At 35.9% G+C, this 19443-nt stretch overlaps 1 protein-coding gene across 1 annotated transcript in view; it reads right to left on the bottom strand.

Annotated features, from left to right (window-relative positions):
• Nucleotides 1-1381: 1381 nt before the first annotated feature.
• The window catches only part of LOC123535413 (citron Rho-interacting kinase-like), a 55798-nt gene continuing 37736 nt past the window's right edge, over nt 1382-19443 (bottom strand). The window contains exons 33-44 of the mRNA XM_053519283.1: nt 18907-19111; nt 18325-18564; nt 17888-17993; nt 14963-15043; nt 14370-14511; nt 12346-12578; nt 11792-11900; nt 10150-10281; nt 9315-9395; nt 8590-8671; nt 8010-8177; nt 1382-3438 (exon numbers count right to left, since the gene is read on the bottom strand). Of these exons, the coding sequence (XP_053375258.1) occupies nt 3246-3438; nt 8010-8177; nt 8590-8671; nt 9315-9395; nt 10150-10281; nt 11792-11900; nt 12346-12578; nt 14370-14511; nt 14963-15043; nt 17888-17993; nt 18325-18564; nt 18907-19111 (1772 nt within the window). The 3' untranslated portion in view covers nt 1382-3245. The remainder of the gene's footprint in view (nt 3439-8009; nt 8178-8589; nt 8672-9314; nt 9396-10149; nt 10282-11791; nt 11901-12345; nt 12579-14369; nt 14512-14962; nt 15044-17887; nt 17994-18324; nt 18565-18906; nt 19112-19443) is intronic.

The following is a 19443-nucleotide window of genomic DNA, read 5'->3' as shown; positions in this document are numbered from 1 at the left end:
CAGTTCACACATGGATACCGTTCTGGTAATGATAGACAACATGGGCGCAGCATGTAGATCTACTGACACAAGGCAACTGACAGCCTTTATAAGTATCGTGCAGCAAGTAATCGAGATAAACCATAATCTAATACTTATCTCGTGTCGTTGTTGAAGGTTTTATTGTACGTCCTCCAATACTTCGCGTTTTTTGTGTAAACGTAATAGCAAAATTATATGTCCCGTCGGAGACTTAGTGCCTTCCACTATTATGGCCAGTCTGAGGTAAATGGGCGTTATTTTTACTTTCAAGTATGCTGTTGTACCTAATGACCTGCTACTGACGATATTACGTATTCTTAATATGTGATCTCGGCATTTTCCGGAAAGTAATAAGCGCTTTCACCTACTTTACGTCCGAATGATGCCGAATTGCCTGACCTGAATAGAAGTCTATGTAATCCTAAGAAACATGTTTCACAGGTCAACTACCTTCTGCTCCCATCCCCCAACAACAATAGGGTGACCATATAGCTAATAATCTTGTGTGCAATACAAGAGGGGCCAAATCAGCATCGAATTTACTCTTGTATTACAGACTTGGGCTTTTTCGCCTCTGGGACTAACTGATTAATTCCACAAATTCACGACTTACCACGTAGGCAACGTGATTGTTATATTTCTTTTTTTTTCTAGTAATTTACGGAGATAAAATTCTATATGGTTTTCATAAAAAAACACTTGAGAGCGTTCGTCTACGGATCACGGGATCTTGAGGTCGATCCTCGGGCGGGGCGTATGTTCTCCGTGACTATTTGATAAACGACAATGTGTCTGAAATCATTAGTCCTCCACCTCTGATTCATGTGGGGAAGTTGGCAGTTACTTGCGGAGAACATGTTTGTACTGGTACAGAATCCAGGAACACTGGTTAGGTTAACTTCCCGCCGTTACAAGACTGAAATACTGTTGAAAAATGGCGTTAAACCCAAAACAAACAAACAAACATAAATTTCTTGTATTTCTCTGTTTTTATCATTTTGAACTCTAAAACGATAAATGTGTCTGGGAGACTGTTGGTAGATTATCGTTAGTGACGTAATTCATCTTCCGAGCTATAACCAATGATTGCAAATATCAAACATGTTTTGTCTGAAATGACAGTCACACCTAGATTGACAAATCGTAGCTATTATGACTGGTCTAACAAAGCTACTAGAAATCCCTCAAGTGTATGGTATAGTAAATCAATAACAGGTTTCTATGAGATGCATTTACCTTCTATAACTGACAGATTTACTCGTTGCGGAGAACAAACAAGGCAAAGATCAGCGACCTTCTATGGTAGTGCAACACTATAAATAGCTTCTTGGAAGCCAATTAGATACAGTAACACATGGAATAAGACCTTTTTTGTCTTTAATGATTATAAAAGCTAGACAACATTTTACCATACATAAGTTAATGAGGTAATACAAAATTTGATGTTGTGAAAACAATTTTCATTTTACAAAATAAAATACATGGCATGGAAAGGATAGAAAGAAATACAGAATGACATTATGAATGGAAAAGAACTGATCATATATACAAAATAAAGAAAATAAATAATGAGGATGATGTACAAGTCTTTAAGACATGACCTGGGGACAAACAGCTGAATAAGAAGAAACCTTTTCCTGTTATTATAGTATTACATGTTGTGGTTAGTAAGAATTTGGTCAAGAAATGTATTTGTCTGAAACTCACGGTAACAACTGATCATTTACACTTTAGTTGTGTTCACTGATTGTTATAGTGGACGCAACTTGACCCCGATGGTTGACCTTTGTATTATAATACATAATAAGGCACAATCTATTATTGAAAAGGAGTGTAAGTAAAACACGAGCTGCACGAGAAAATGGAAACATAAATTTGTGTGAATATAAATAAGTGTATTGGAAAGTTTTAACTGATCAAATGTAAGTATAGAGCTATATATTTGGATACTGAACTGTGTACAAACTAATTCCATATAAATATGCACGGCTACAGTACGCACCCCTTATTTTTACAATGAAATAATCGATATGAATAATCAGTCTAAGGTCAACCATCGCGGTCAAATTGCGACTACTATAAATACAAGTGATTTTTACTGGATGTTATTTTAAACTTTGTTTTCCTATCTCGGTTTCCCAACCAAGATGCTATTTTAGCTGAAGCATAAAATTTAAAACATACACTGCTAAAGAATTTATACAATATAAAAAGTATCATATTATATTTTATTAAAATTTTGCATTTACAAATAAATTTCACTGAAACTCATTAGAATCTTATTATTACCTCCCTTTGCTGATTAACCAAAACAAATTGGAAATAAATGAATCGGAAAGCTACATGAATGATAATGTTTTAAAACTTGCAATTTGGTTTAGATTGTTGGAATAACCCAAAATCTATCAAAAGCAAATCTAAAACCAGAAATTATGTTGAAATAAAAAGGAACAGTCTGCTTTTTAAATACTTTCATATCCAAGTGGTGGCATAAATACGAATTTCCATTTAAAGCATCAATATTATTCATTTTTATAGGGGTCTAACTCTTTGTAATGGGTCTTTTTGTTTCTTAAATAAATCTCTTAACAAAATATACCAAAACTCTTAAAATATTGCTGAAAAGTGCACAAACCACCATGAACCGAATTTTTCTTATCAAACTAATGAAGTAATGGTGTTTTGTTTTTAACTATTCCATGTATTTAGCCATTGTAAGCTTTCTCTACCATTGACAACATTCATTGACAAGAGACAAAACTAATTTGCATCCCCAAACCCACTACAAAGTCCATATAGGTCTGTATAATATAAACTGTCATCAAAGACTGAAGTAACAAGGAGCTGCGTTCAATAAACGCTTGATGCTCCCCCCCCCCCCCCCACGTGGCATCCTTGTCACACCACTTTATATATAACTGACAGGTCTGTTTAGGAATAACAAAACATGACCAATACTACAAACACTTCACAACGTCTGAAATGAGTGTTGATACAGGAACTGATATGCTATTTCCTTAGATGATAAAGCATTCTATCATCCCTAACCATAAAATAGTGAAATGTCAATGCAACTATCTCCATATCAGACACTTGTTATATTAATTGGATCTTGAAGCAAGTGCTTTTTTATTGATAAGAGTAGTACAATTAGGCCACATCAATGGTTTATTTTTTATTAGGCTAGCAAAGTCAAGAACATCTTTTTTTTAAAGTTTTGCTGTTCAGACATCTGTTTGTGTACTTCCGTAACTAGACACGGTAGATGTAGACGACACACTGCTGTTACTGTCTATAGATGTCAGTGATAAACGGCGACACATTCTCGGAGACTTGTACTTGGCTGAAGAATAGGTACTGGCTTTGGACGGACTTGGTCTCTTCTGGCTCGACGGTTTTCTTGTACTTGATCGGACCCTGAAATATTACTGTTTTATTTGTTACATATCCCATGCTAGAATGACTTAATTCTGTATCATAAACTGCAACAAACTTGAAATGTGCAACGAAATAGCCTTGCAAGATAACAGGCTGCTTATAAAACAGTTGTAGCTACTACCAAGGAGGTACAATATTTGCACCATTAATTAGAGATAGACCCTAAAATTTTCAATGATAGTATTACATTAAATAAAGTCTAGAAATTGATTTCCAAGTCCTTGAAATAACCAAAAATGATTTCACAAATGTGAAGTTTATGATAGTTTTGTTAATATCAATAACAGAAGTTTTAATTTTTAATTTAAAGTTGTGATACACAAGGAATGACAACTCTTGCCTTGGGCTAGTACTTATAAGTAGAGATCTATTAGTTTACTTCCCTTGCAATTACACAATTTAGTGAAAAATGAAAACTGTTTTAGACACAATATCATACTTTTTGCACAACAAAATCATTTAGGATTTATTCATTTGTGTTTGATTTACCCCTCAAGACATGGTTCCTATGATTCTGTCAACTTACATATGGTAAAAAATTAACTTTTAACAAGCCAATAATAAAATGAAGTACCAGTAGGTAAATAATAGTGCAGATAATACAGTTTTGCTTGTATCAAAATGTCACAATAGAACCACTTTTGTAATACAGAACACCTGGTAGGATTAGTAAAGGTGCAATTATATTGATCTCTATTTCCTATGCCTACATTAATATATCATACCAGATTTATATAGTGCCATTTTCATGATAAATACATTTGAAGGCGCTTTATATAGTGCAAAGGTAGCCAGTCAGGGCACCAAATTCATCCTCTGTTAGTACAGACACAGATCAATCTGACAAGAGGGACATAGCGATAGAAAGCCCCCAGAACAGAGAGAGAGAGAGAGAGAGAGAGAGAGACAGAGAGAGAGAGAGAGAGAGAGAGAGAGAGAGAGAGAGAGAGAAATCTTGTAGGACTAACTTAGCCTAGCTCTTTGTGAATATACATTCTGGTTCTTTAATGTGCATGGTGTAAAGCATCGGTACATGTGAAGCTGTCTCTCCTGGGAAGAACCAGTACTGGTCTCTCCTAACATTCATGTAGGTCTTGATTTTCTTGGATTTCATGATCAAGTCATACTCTCATGAAACAGCAATTTTGGTCAAAACTAGGAAGTTTGCTGCCCACAACATTAAATGATTTGTTGGCATAGGTATAATCTAATTACAAATTTACCAATCCTACCGGTCATATATTAAAACATCTTTTCACAAAAGTGACATTTTGATACAAGCAAAAAGATACTACCTTCACAATAAAATACTGAGTGATACTTCATTTTATTATTGAACAGTAAATTTATTCTTTTCAGTAAACAAGCTGACAGAAACATCTGATGCAGTGAAGCAATGGTAAATCATAGACAGTGGAATATACTGTAATTTTCTTTTTTTGTGAAAAAGCAGTAAGACATTACATTGTAATATATTTAAACCCATTTCAGTTTCCCACTCAGTTGTGATAGTGCAAGGGAAGTAAACTAATAGATTTATTCTTGTAAGTACCTAAACCTTAAGCAAGTGTTGTCTTTCTTTGCAAACACAGGTATAAAGAAATATCAAAATCGTCCTTACAGGTACTGATATAAAAACAAGAGCTGTCGCTATTGGTGACAAATACCCCTGAAGCGTGCCCAAGAATGCTACAGCTGTATGCGTAAACAAGAGCTGTCAGTGGACAGCGCTCGACTATTCTCAGTGCTTGATAGTATAATACAAGAGCGCTGCAAAGCGGGGCAATATACGCCCGAAGGCTTACATTATAGGATGGGAGCAAAATTGTAAGAACTTGACTGTTGTAGCCCCAAAGGACTGGAACAACAAAAGGAAAACTTCAAAAAACAAATCTAAGTCCACAAAAAAAATATTCAAAGTCTACAAAAAAATCCTTATCAGGTACAGGTATGTAAAAATACACCTTAAAATTGGAGGTACCATCTATGTTGTACCACAGAAAAGTGGTCTCGGTTTTTCCCTACGGCCAATAATAAAAAAGTTTCAAAATAAGCTATTTATAGTAACGTAAAAGAGAAGTAATTCAAAAAAAAAATTATTGTAAGTACAAAAAAGAGATCAGCCAAATAAAAACAAGAGCACTGCAATGCAGAGCAATATACACAAAGCAAAGTCATATATGACCTTTGACCCTTAAGTGTGACCTTGACCTTGAAGCGAGTCATCCGGAACATTCACTCTGCACATCGTTACAATGTGGTGAACATTTCTGCCAAGTTTCTTTGAAATCCTTCCAGCAGTTCAAGAGTTACAGAGCGGACACGAAACAAACTGATATGACTTTTGACCCCTAAGTGTGACCTTGACCTTGAAGCAAGTCATCTGGAACATGCGCTCTGCACGTCATCTTGGTGTGGTGAACATTTGTGTCAAGTTTCTTTGAAATCCTTCAAGGGGTTCAAGAGTTACAGAGCGGACACGAAACAAACTGATATGACCTTTGACTCCTAAGTGTGACCTTGATCTTGAAGTGAGACATCCAAAACATGCGCTCTGCACATCGTCTGGGTGTGGTGAACATTTGTGTAAAGTTTCCTTGAAATCCTTCAAGGGGTTCAAGAGTTACAGAGCGGACACGAAATTGCTAACGGACAGACGGACACCAGCATCATAACATAATACGTCCCTTCGAGCGAATAATAAGCAATAAGTAAAACTTTAACATTACAATAAGCATATTCTAAGTCGAAAAGGGGCCATAGTTCAGTCAAAATGCTTGATAGAGTTGCCTCCTCCATTTTACAGACTGGGGTCATGACGGTAAACAAGTATGCAAAATATGAAAGCAATATCTCAATGGACTTTGCAAATATTTGAGGTAGTACGCTACTTTAACATTTATTCTAAGTCGAAAAGGGGCCATAATTCAGTCAAAATGCTTGATAGAGTTGCCTCCTCCATTTAACAGAATGGGGTCATGATGGTAAACAAGTATGCAAAATATGAAATCAATATCTCAATGGACTTTGAAAATATTTGGGGTGGTACGCAAACTTTAACATTTATTACAAATTAAAAAGGGGCCATAATTCAGTCAAAATGCTTGATAGAGTTGCCTCCTCCTTTTTACAGACTGGGGTCATGATGGTAAACAAGTATGCAAAATATGAAAACAATATCTCATGTTTGGGGTGGTACGCAAACTTTAACATTTATTCTAAGTTGAAAAGGGGCCATACTTCAGTCAAAATGCTTGATAGAGTTGCCTCCTACTTTTTACAGACTGCGGTCATGATGGTAAACATGTATGCAAAATATGAAAACAATATCTCAATGGACTTTGAAAATATTTGGGGTGGTACGCAAACTTTAACATTTGTGTAACGCTCACGCTAACGCCTACGCCGGGGCGAGTAGGATAGCTCCCCTATTCTTCGAATAGTCGAGCTAAAAAATCACACATCATTTCGTGACCTTGACCTTGACATAAGAGACCCGGGTTATAAGCATGACACACATTCTCAATATGGATAACATATGTTTCAAATCATTTTCAAATCCCCTAATAAATAGCAGAGTTATGAACCAGACAAGAAAAACGTTAGACTTCTCAGTGTGACCTTGGCATTGGAGCTAGGGGTCTGAGTCTTGTGCATGACACCTCATCTCCTTATAGGAAACATGCCAGTAATTTCAAAATCCCATGATGAATGGCAGAGTTATGGACCGGGCACGAAACGGACCCTGTTAACCTTTGACTTCTAAGTGTGACCTTGACCTTGGAGGTAGGGGTCTGGGTCTTGCACAAGACAAGTCGTCTCATTATGGTATACATTTATGCCAAGTAACTTGAAAATCACTTCATGGATGGCAGAGTTATGGACCGGACACGAAACAGACCATGATAACCTTTGACCTCTAAGTGTGACCTTGACCTTGGAGCTAGGGGTCTGGGTCTTGCGCATGACATGTCGTCGTTTTACTATGGTGAACATCTATGTCAAGTGATTTCAAAATCCCTTGATGGATGAAAGAGTTACAGCCCGGACAAGAATTAACCGGACGTACAGTGTGATTTTAATATGCCCATCTTCAGGGGCATAAAAATTTCCATAAAATTCATATTTGTAAAATAATTTTTGGTTATTTGAAGGCCTTAGAAATCAATTACTAGACTTAATTTAATGTGTTTCTATCACTGAAAATCTGAGGTTCTATCTGCACAGTACTCTATGTATTGAAATAAATCGGGAAAAGATCAGATTTTTTCATTCTGTGCAATATAATTTGGGTTAATAAATATACAGTAACACAACGATTGCTCAAAGTCACAAGGATATGCACAAGATGCGCAAGATATCCTGGGTTTTGAGCAATGCAAGCACAGACAAAAATAAGGGCCAGTGACCACAAATGCACTAGCAAACTAGTGTGCTCGAACAATTGATGCTCAGGTAAGCGTGGTATCACTGTAAACGAATTTATAAAATCCTTTGTTTATCAACAGATGAATATAACGAATGAAAACTTGAATACTATTCAATTTTACCCAGATTTATTTTCCTTGCCCACTGGTTCTATAAAGGTTCCATCTTTTCCCTTCAAGCTGAGCAACTCTGTTGTCATACCACTACTTGATGCAACATACACCGAGCCTGGCTCAAGGGAAGAGCCAAGGTACCTTGGACATGTAAGGTCAACTGACGTCTGCTTTCCTCTACAAAAAATAAAATAAGGAATAAATGAGCTTAAGAAATGTTTCATAATCTGGTGACCTAAATAGGTCTACAAACACCTTAAATATATCCAATGCCAATCTTTCAGTAAAGTATTTCATCTTTAAATATTCACTTCAAAAGTAGTAAATCTTCATCAAGTATTTGTAACTTTATTTAAATATTAAATACGTATGTAGAGTTACATTCCTAATTACATGTCATCTGACAGTCAATTGTTTAAAACCTTCCATTTTTTGTATACCAGAAAATCTTTTAAAAACCTTCCATTTTTTGTATACCAGAAAATCTTTTAAAAACCTTCCATTTTTTGTATACCAGAAAATCTTTTAAAAACCTTCCATTTTTTGTATACCAGAAAATCTTTTAATCCTATACATGTCCAACATGTACCTGATATCCTCTTTACTAGCAGGGACTGTAATAGCCTGGATACTGTGGAAGTAGGTCACATACAGGAATGGCTCTCTGTATGCTGCAATAAAAACATGAATTATAGGGAATCTATCCTATCGATTTTCGTCGCAAAGCGGACGACCAAAGGATCGATCCCTCTACGGTAACATGTAATATACCGAATGAGATACCTATTTTTGGAACGATACGCTTTTTCCTTGTGCTTTATAAGCATCCGCATATCTTGTCCAAACCGCAACGTCTTGCACATCAGTACAAATATGGGCAGTCGGATCCATTCCCGATTGAGGCAGTGCCTTATTTCATATTATTATATTATCATTTGAAATGCACTTGTATACAAGGATATCCATAATCTGATGAAATTTTGTACCTATTATGACAAAAGTAACGGTATCAACTGAAATTTTAGTGAAATATCAAAATAATCAGTGCATTTCATTGGCACTTTATGTCTGAAATTTAGACTTTAAAACGCAAAATTTTCTTTTTGCTTTGCCATTGCTAAATATGCACATATTCTAATGAAACTTTGCATAAATGTGTATTCTGCAGCTGCAGCCAGCTTAGCAATGTTCCATCAATATAAAATATACATTTCCAACTGAATATTTGCAGCTATTAAGTCAACCTTTCTGACAATAAACTATATAGAATTACTGTCTAATGTTGAAGTATTTAAAGAAACAAGCGCAACAGACCTAAAGAAAGAGGGAGACAACTCCATTTCATGTCCGCTGGTCGGCTTCGTCGTCCTTTACAGTCAACATACACGCCAAACTCTACAATATACAATACATTATAATTACATTTGTTTTGTTGGATTTTAAGCCATATCTATACTGTTCAGATATGAATAATTTCAAGATTTAATAGGCTAAGCGCAGAAGTCCCTATGTGCCCCACCAAGTATCATTTTCAGCATAAACAGCCACCTTGAAAGAAAAACTGACTTTCCACAAGTCAGCTAGATGGTCATGATTATAGTATCAGTCAAGTCATAGTGATAAGAGAAATACACACAAATCATGAAATGAGCCGTGCCATGAGAAAACCAACATAGTGGGTATGCGACCAGCATGGATCCAGACCAGCCTGCGCATCCGCGCAGTCTGGTCAGGCTCCATGCTGTTCGCTTTTAAAGCCTATTGGAATTGGAGAAACTATTAGCGAACAGCATGGATCCTGACCAGACTGCGCGGATGCGCAGGCTGGTCTGGATCCATGCTGGTCGCATACCCACTATGTTGGTTTTCCCATGGCACGGCTCAAATGTCTTATTACTAACTTACGCTCAAGTATAGCTGAAATCTAAACTTACAAAATATCTCAAGGTAAGTACAAGCATAGCTGCCTGTTTTTTTTTTAAAACATGAAACATATTAATTTTTATTCCATTAAATTCATTTTCTATCAATGGACACGACCATAATGTCACAGACTGAACTTAAAAAATCTCAAGTTTCATGAATATTTCCCAAATGTGAAATCTGAAATAAAATAATCTCTAAATGAATAAACAATGAACAATATTACCATGGAAACAAAGAAGATACTCTAAGGGTAGACCCTCTGGAGAGACTTGAACTACAGCTAGGGGGTAACTGTGATGTGTCGCTGCCCCAAATGCCGCAAAAGCAAGGCTGTTATCTTTTTTGTCTACAAACTCTGAAATGTAGCATTAGTTTGTCATGTGTAAATTCTTTGCACTGCTGTCTCTTCAGTTGTATCTGCACAATGTTTCTTTATAATTTGTTTAGTTTCCTCCTTTTTACCAGAAAAATAATATAACATTCAGAAATGTCTGAATTAACACACATGTGACAAAAAGGGCCATTATATTTCACAGCTCACACTGGTAAAAACGTGAAGAATTAAGTGCAATTAGAAAGGGGAACAATTCTGTACAAAAAAGCATCAGAGTTATCGCACTGTAAGTAAGTCAATTTATCCTTCACTGTGTAAAGTCACATTAAAGTTGAAGCTAATGCCTTTTATGTTGAAAAATGGGAAACAAGCAAATAAAGGGAGATAACTATCATTATGCAGGACAGAGTTCTTGTTATTGTGCCTTTCAGATACTCTTACTAACATAATCCTTATACTAAGTCAATTTAAATGCCCTTCAGTGGATCAAATGCCAGTCTCCTAAACTCTAGAGAAGTGAACAATTTAGTACAATTAGGGAGACAATTTTGTTTTGAAAAAGTCATTGGGCATCTTATATGAACTTGCTGTATGAGCCAAACTATTCACAGAAAGTTCCAATAAAATAGCTTTCAAAGTTGTTTATTGAAAATAATAACTTTGTCAAATTTTCCAAGACCTACATTCAAATTTCCAGACCAAAAAGGGGGACAACTCTGTCAAAATAAACTAGAGCTACCACTAAAGGTGATGAATGTAATCCCCCCCCCCCCCCCCCCCCCCACCCACATGCACTGACACAGTACATTGCAATTTGACGCACACAAGATTGCATAATTATGTGGACTGTATGTATATAGACTGTATGTATATAGTATAGTAACAAAAAACAAAGTCCCATAACTATGCAGAATATTTACCTAAAAGAACGTAACATGCACCATGCACAACTAGGGTTGGTACTGATCACTTGTGTGAAGTTTCAATAAATTGTGTGCAAGGGTTCGGAAGATTAGGCACGTACAAGACTGCATATGCAGACTGTATGTACATAGTATCTTAGCAAGAAACAAAGTCCCATAACTCTGCAATTTTTGTCGTTGAAAGAACCTAACATGCTCCATGCACAACTACTGTTGTTACTGATCACTTGTGTGAAGTTTCATTAAATTGTGTCAAGGGGATGAGGAGAGATGGTGCGCACAAGATTGTGTCTACGGACAGATGGACGGACAGACAGACAACCTGAAACCAGTATACCCCCCCTTACAACTTTGTTCATCATTCATCATTACTTAATATGGACAAATTTGTCAAAACAAGTCATCAACTTGCACCACATGGTTTCAGAGAAGATGCCATCTGAAGAATATGTAAACAGACAGACGGTGAGTGATCAAAACAGCTAAACACAAACGATTTATGCTCAGGCAATTTATGCTCAGGTGAGCTTTTTTGTGACATCACACAAAACATTGCAGTAAAACTTGTTACAACTGTCTAAGAGGATGTAACTCAATAATGAACCTACCTGTAAGACTGGGATGATCTAAATTCACCTTGTAGAATCTGTCTGTACCAACAATGGCAAAACTGTCAGCCATACAAACACAACTACATGGTTCATCTATAGTTATTTCCTAGAACCACAAGAAAAGGTGATTATAAATACCACTTATTAAACCTAAAGGCTTAGATACTACTTTGTTTTTAAATACCTACTTTCAGAAATTTTATAACCAGTAAAATGAGATAGGAAAATGGATCTGTGAGCAAATAAAAAAAGACTCCATTACAAATCAGTGTTCAAGTGTAATTTTATGACAAAAGTACATCAAAGTCAAAATATCTTACATGACACAAGCATCTGGCACAGACTGCCAACTCACTAGAATTGATACCAATTCGTAGATTTCAACTTTTGAACATAAAATGAAAGGGAATTTTACTTGTTTGTTGGAATTAAATTTTGTGGATTGACTCAACCACAAAATCCAGGAAAATAAGTCCCCCACAAATATTAATGATTTCACAATATCCTATTGAATTTTTCACTCCTAGATATCAAATGTGTATAGATTATACCTTTCTAACACAGAACATTCTGAGATCAATATTGTACTTCATCACAAGGACTTTCTCTGTCATGCCGACACACATGTACACAGCATCACTATAGATACCACAATCTAACACGGTACATCCAACCACGTCCTCTACCACATTGTGAGGTACTGGCTGCGTTGCCTCACCTGTCGACTGTCCTAACCTCAGCTGTATCAACTTTTTGTCTATTGTTAACACTTTACGATCTTTCCCTAAAATATGGCAAAGCACATAGAATAAGGACAAAATTCAACATGTACCGCATTTTCCCCAAGTGTTGGGACACAAAAATAACAAGTGAATGAAGTATTGCCATGCAATACAAAGTCCCCTACTGGAAGGCACCTAATTTTCTCTACTGCAGTATAGCATAATGAACTGATATCTGTCAATGATGTATAAACAATATTGTACTAAATATACAGTATGCTATAAACAAAAGACTTGGATTAAAATTTGTATATATTAAACCCTATAGTTGTTTCTATATAGCATTATTGGCCGATTATCAAAAACGTAACATTATTTATAGTAAAAAAAAAAAAAAAAAAAAAAAAATCTATATAAGTCCACACAAAACTCTTTACCAGGTAGAGATAGGTCAAAATACACCTAAAAATTTGTATGTCACATGCATGTTGTACCACAGAAAACTGGTCTCGATTTTTCCCTACGGCCTGTAATAAGTAAGTTACAATATAAGCTATTTATAGTAAAAAGAAAGGGAAATAACTCTAAAAAACAAGAGTGCCTCATGGTGATGAACATTTGTGCCAAGTTACATCAAAATCCCTCCATACATAAAGAAGAAATGCTCCGGACAAAGTCATTCTTGAATTTGGCATTTGACCTCTAAGTGTGACCTTGACCTTAGACCTAGGGACCTGGTTCTTGTGCACAACAATCTGTTTCATGATAGTGAACATTTATGCCAAGTTACATCAAAATCCCTCCATGCATATAGAAGAAGTGTTCCGGACAAAGTCATTCTTGTATTTGACCTTTGGCATCTGCGTGTGACCTTGACCTTCAACCTAGGGACTAGGTTCTTGTGCATGACACTCCCTCTCATAGTGGTGAACATTTGTGCCTAGTAATATTCAAATCCTGTTTTGCATGACAAAGTTATAAACCGGACATGAAAAATGTCCCATTAACCTTTGATCTCAAAGTGTGACCTTGACCTTTAAACTAGGGTTCTGGGTGTCGGCATGACACAGCGTTTCATAATGGGGAACATTTATGCCAAGTAATATTAAAATACCTTGATGGATGTCAGAGTTCTGGACCGGACAGGAAAAAAACCCTATTGACCTTTGACCTCCAATTGTGACCTTGACCTTTGAGCTAGGGGTCAGGGTTTTGCGCATGACATGTCATCTCATCATGGGGAACATATGTGCCAAGTAATATTAAAATACCTTCAAGGATGGCAGAGTTATGGATCGGACACGAAACAGACCCTGTTCATGCCATGTTAACATTTGACTGCCAAGTGTGACCTTGACCTTTGAGCTAGGGTTCTGAAAGTTGTGCATGACACATCATCTTAATATGAGGTACATTTGTGCCAAGTAATATTAAAATCCCTTCATGGATGACATAGTTATGGACCGGACAGGAAAAAAAGCTCTGTTGACCTTTGACCTCAAATTGTGACCTTGACCTTTCAGCTAGGGGTCCGGGTTTGCGCAGGACATGTTGTCTCATCATGGGGAACATTTGTACCAAGTAATATTAAAATCCCTTCATTGATGACAGAGTTATGGGCCGGACACGAAATTGCGGACAGAAGGAATGACGGACGGACGGAAAAGCGCATTCCTATAGTCCCCGAAACTGGTTTTCAACCAGTAGGGGACTAATAAGTGTTTTACTGTCCCAACTTAATTACAAAAAAATTATTTTTAGAAAAAATGTCCCAATTTTTAGGAACATCGATTTTACCTTTAGTAATTAGAAAGGCAATAAAAGGAACCGAAGTAGTGTATATTAATCTGTACCTGTTATTGCAATGATGAGGCTGAGTTGTGGAATAAACTTTAACTGGTATACACTGTCAAACTGGTTCAGTTTTGTGAGGACGGGTGGATTTCGGTACACATTGACCGCATAAAGTCCTTCATCTGCTCCAAGAAGTGTTAGCTAGATGAAATACAAACATTTCAGGTTTCTTAATAGCCTTTTAGTTGCGCCATTTACAGATTAAAACTTCAAACTGTTAGTGCTCTGTAAATTTAAAAAGAACAGAATCAATATGTACAAGTCACGAATTCACAGTTTTACTTACAGACTTATCACATTTTGTATTGCATACTACTAAGGTGTAGTGAGATTAACTTAAAACTGAGATTTTTTTATACAAATCAAGATTTAAGGTGTTTTTTTATTCACTCTACTAACTTAAAGGTGAAAGTAGTAACCTACCTATGGTCATTAGTGCACACTCATTTACCTTTAAAACTGTACTAAACAAAATATAATTAATATCGGTATGTAACTTACAAACAGGTAAGCGAAATAGCTCTACCTACTCCTCGAATAGTCAAGCTAAAATACCTCTTAACATCTTCAAGAGTTTCAAAAATATTGGTACCTGTTTACTCAGTAACAGAGAACAGTTCAGCTCCAATCTTTTATCTCCTGCTAACTCTAACAGACTGGTTACCTGTATTTTCTGAAAGAAGAATATTAATTCTAATCAATCAAACTTTTCAATTTTCAAAATGTTTATGCGTATCGACGTATCTGTGTGGTATCCAGTCAAACTAATATACAAAAAAATCCAGATTTATCTTGAAAATCTAGTGCTGTAACTCTGTGTTAAGCTAGACATGCGAAAATAACTGAAGTTAACCTAGGGGTATCTTGTCAAAATAACATATACATATATGTAAACCACAGGCTAACCCGTGCCGGATTTATTTAAACAAATTGGTACAATTTGTTTTAATTTTTCTGTGTTTGTCTTTTGTCTGTTACCGTATATTATCTAATTAACACCCAACCCTAATAAACACCTGTCCTCACATTTAATTTTTTTTTTTTAAGTTTCTTTAGGTCATAAGTGCAACCAGCACTATGGTAGTGATATAATTGTTAAAGTTCATTTACTGCAACTTGAATTTGTAGTTTATATTAACTTTAAACAAGAGCACCGCCTTGCGGGTGCTGACGCTCATCTGATTTTTTTTGTGTAATAGAAATATTGTCCTACCCATGATTTTCTAAGTCTAAAAAGGGCCATCATTCTTGCAAAAAGCAGGATAGAGTTATGTTTCTTAATGTTCAGTGTCCACTTATGATGGTGAAAAACTGTTGCAAGTTTTAAAGCAATAGCTTTGATAGTTTATGAGAAAAGTTGACTTAAACATAATACTCAACCAAGAAAATGATTTTCTAAGTCCAAAAGGGGCAATAATTATTGCAAAAAGCCGGATGGAGTTATGTTGCTTGCTGTACAGGGTCAGCTTATGATGGTCAACAAGTGTTGCAAGTTTCAAAGCAATAGCTTTGATAGTTTAAGAGAAAAAGTTGACCTAAACATAAAACTTAACCAAGAAATCTGATATTTTCTAAGTACAAAAGGGGCCATAAATCTTGCAAAAAGCAGGATGGAGTTATGTTTCTTGCTGTACAGGGTCAACTTATGATGGTGAAAAACTGCTGCAAGTTTTAAAGCAATAGCTTTGATAGTTTATGAGAAAAGTTGACTTAAACATAATACTCAACCAAGAAAATGATTTTCTAAGTCCAAAAGGGGCAATAATTATTGCAAAAAGCCGGATGGAGTTATGTTGCTTGCTGTACAGGGTCAGCTTATGATGGTCAACAAGTGTTGCAAGTTTCAAAGCAATAGCTTTGATAGTTTAAGAGAAAAAGTTGACCTAAACATAAAACTTAACCAAGAAATCTGATATTTTCTAAGTACAAAAGGGGCCATAAATCTTGCAAAAAGCAGGATGGAGTTATGTTTCTTGCTGTACAGGGTCAACTTATGATGGTGAAAAACTGCTGCAAGTTTTAAAGCAATAGCTTTGATAGTTTATGAGAAAAGTTGACTTAAACATAATACTCAACCAAGAAAATGATTTTCTAAGTCCAAAAGGGGCAGAAATTATTGCAAAAAGCCGGATGGAGTTATGTTGCTTGCTGTACAGGGTCAGCTTATGATGGTCAACAAGTGTTGCAAGTTTCAAAGCAATAGCTTTGATAGTTTAAGAGAAAAAGTTGACCTAAACATAAAACTTAACCAAGAAATCTGATATTTTCAGGGTCAACTTATGATGGTGAACAAGTGTTGCAAGTTTTAAAGCAATAGCTTTGATAGTTTAGGATAAAAGCTGACCTAAACATAAAACTTAACCATAAAAAAAAAAGTTTCTAAGTCCAAAAGGGGCAATAAATCTTGCAAAAAGCAAGATGGAGTTATGTTTCTTGATGTACAGGGTCTGCTTATGATGGTGAACAAGTATTCCAAGTTTCAAAGCAATAGCTTTGATAGTTTAGGAGAAAAGTTGACCTAAACATAAAACTTAACCAAGAAATCTGATATTTTCTAAGTACAAAAGGGGCCATAAATCTTGCAAAAAGCAAGATGGAGTTATGTTTCTTGATGTACAGGGTCAGCTTATGATGGTGAACAAGTATTCCAAGTTTCAAAGCAATAGCTTTGATAGTTTAGGAGAAAAGTTGACCTAAACATAAAACTTAACCAAGAAATCTGGTATTTTCTAAGTACAAAAGGGGCCATAAATCTTGCAAAAAGCAAGATGGAGTTATGTTTCTTGCTATACAGGGTCAGCTTATGATGGTGAACAAGTATTCCAAGTTTCAAAGCAGTAGCTTTGATAGTTTAGGAGAAAAGCTGACCTAAACATAAAACTTAACCAGGCAACGCCGACGCAGACGCCGACGCCGACGCCGACAACCGCTCAAGTGATGACAATAACTCATCATTTTTTTTCAAAAAATCAGATGAGCTAAAAATGCAAAACAAGGAGCTGCGTTCAATAAACGCTTGATGCCCCCAGTGGCATCCTTGTCGATACAAAGCAACCCAAGTCCAAAACGAGGTCAAGGTCAAACCGAGGTCAGGTGATGTTTGAAGATGAGGAATGGTCACAGGTTACATCTGTATTAGTATTAATTTATTCTTGTAAGCGGTATTGATGCTAGACGAAACGGTCCCATTTGGTTAACCAAGAGATGGCCCATATAAAGCAACCCAAGTCCAAAATGAGGTCAAGGTCAAACTGAGGTCAGGTGATGTTTGAAGATGAGGAATGGTCACAGGTTACATCTGTATTAGTATTAATTAATTCTTGTAAGCGGTATTGATGCTAGACGAAACGGTCCCATTTGGTTAACCAAGAGATGGCCCATATAAAGCAACCATTAACAAGAGACTATATGATTCTTCTTATACAATTACATACATGTATAAATCAAATGCGCAAACTAAACTGAAAATATACGAAGCCGTCAGCACTGAATTTATAGAAACAAGTAAATGACTAACTCTTCTATGGACACTATCATCTTTCTGCAGATTCCTTATGGCTCCCTCTAGACATGCCACCCATCTTTGTTTTTCTGTGAACCGTGACGCCATCAGATACAACACCCTGAAATATGAACATTTTAGTTAACTAGCAGTCAGGTAATAGAAAAAAATATAATTAATGAATTTACAATGTATAATGTCAAAGGTAAACGCAACAGTTCAACTAATCAGCTTCACAGTTTTCACAAACTTGAAGAGACAAATATAAATCAAATAATCAGCGTTATTTGCCCTCAACATTTAAACTACTACATATGTCTAAATATTCTGTTTTAATCAATGACATTCTAAAAGTTTGATGACCACAAATTTACTTCCAATTTTTAGTATTTTATTGTTTTATATTTCTTCACAAGTTAAAATTTTTCAGATTCTGTACAATTTCAAAATACCTTCCTGGCCAGCAAGTGGTCAGCGGTTCATGTTCAAGCCTGAAAGCGTACGGCAAGTCTGTAGAAGCCGTGCTTGGTAGTTCTGCAGCACTGATAGCACTATGTATGGTAACATCGGTCTCTGGTGGATTGATATCAAACGTATCTACTGGGTTGGCATCGTAGTCTGTGTTAAACATTAACAATATATTCCCCTCCATCTTGCACCAACGACGCTCCCAGCCTGGCTGTTTACTGTTCCTGTGACAATGATAAAATTGCTCAATTATAATTAACATAAAAAGCACAAGAAAAGATGTGGAACCAAAATTTTTTTATTTCAACATATATACAAACATTTGTTTACAAGAAGAATATTTATACATCAGAAATATGATAGAGCAAAACACTGCTTGCAAAATTACCCGAGTTATTCAGGGTTTTGCAAGATCAAAATATAGAAAATACAGGAAAAAAATGGGCACCATGTGAAATACTTGAGGGAACATAGTTTTCTGAGTCATCGATAGTTCATTTCAGCAGCTTGTATGATTTTACCTTACAACCTTCCAATTTTTCCCATTTTACAAGACAAACACTCACTTCTTAGGAACTTTAAGCCATCCTTTCATTCTAAATATATCAGCATCATCTTCCTCATCGTCAATAGCAGGTGAAAGTATGCCATCTTTCGGCATAGGTGATCCCTTGTCCATGATAGATGTAAAATGACGTATATACTCTGTAGGAAGACCACACGTTTCCTGTACCGAGGCAACACACTTTGGGTGACAGACCATGGAACATTCTGAAAATATATTCCTTATTTAAAGAAAAGCTTTCAAAAATAGTACCAGTATGCAGTATTTTTGATATCTACATAATGATCCAAGGATTGAAAGATATAGGTGTCAGCCACTATTTGTGTCATACTGTAAAAGCATTACCTTTCATGGGCACGATCTTTAACGGTTTTGGTCAAAACAGCTACATCATGGGGATAAGAATTTGTGGACTTCATGTTTAGAGTACAAGATGAATGGAAATCTTATTTGTTCATTGGGATTTACCTTAAGCACGAAAATAAATATCCTATTTGTGTTCATAACTTAATCAGGGATGGGACTGCCCATTGACCCA

This window comes from Mercenaria mercenaria, chromosome 12, assembly GCF_021730395.1.
Source record: "Mercenaria mercenaria strain notata chromosome 12, MADL_Memer_1, whole genome shotgun sequence".
Taxonomy (NCBI): domain Eukaryota; kingdom Metazoa; phylum Mollusca; class Bivalvia; order Venerida; family Veneridae; genus Mercenaria; species Mercenaria mercenaria.
Note: the sequence above shows the minus strand (reverse complement) of the source record. Positions and strands in the feature narration are given on the sequence as shown.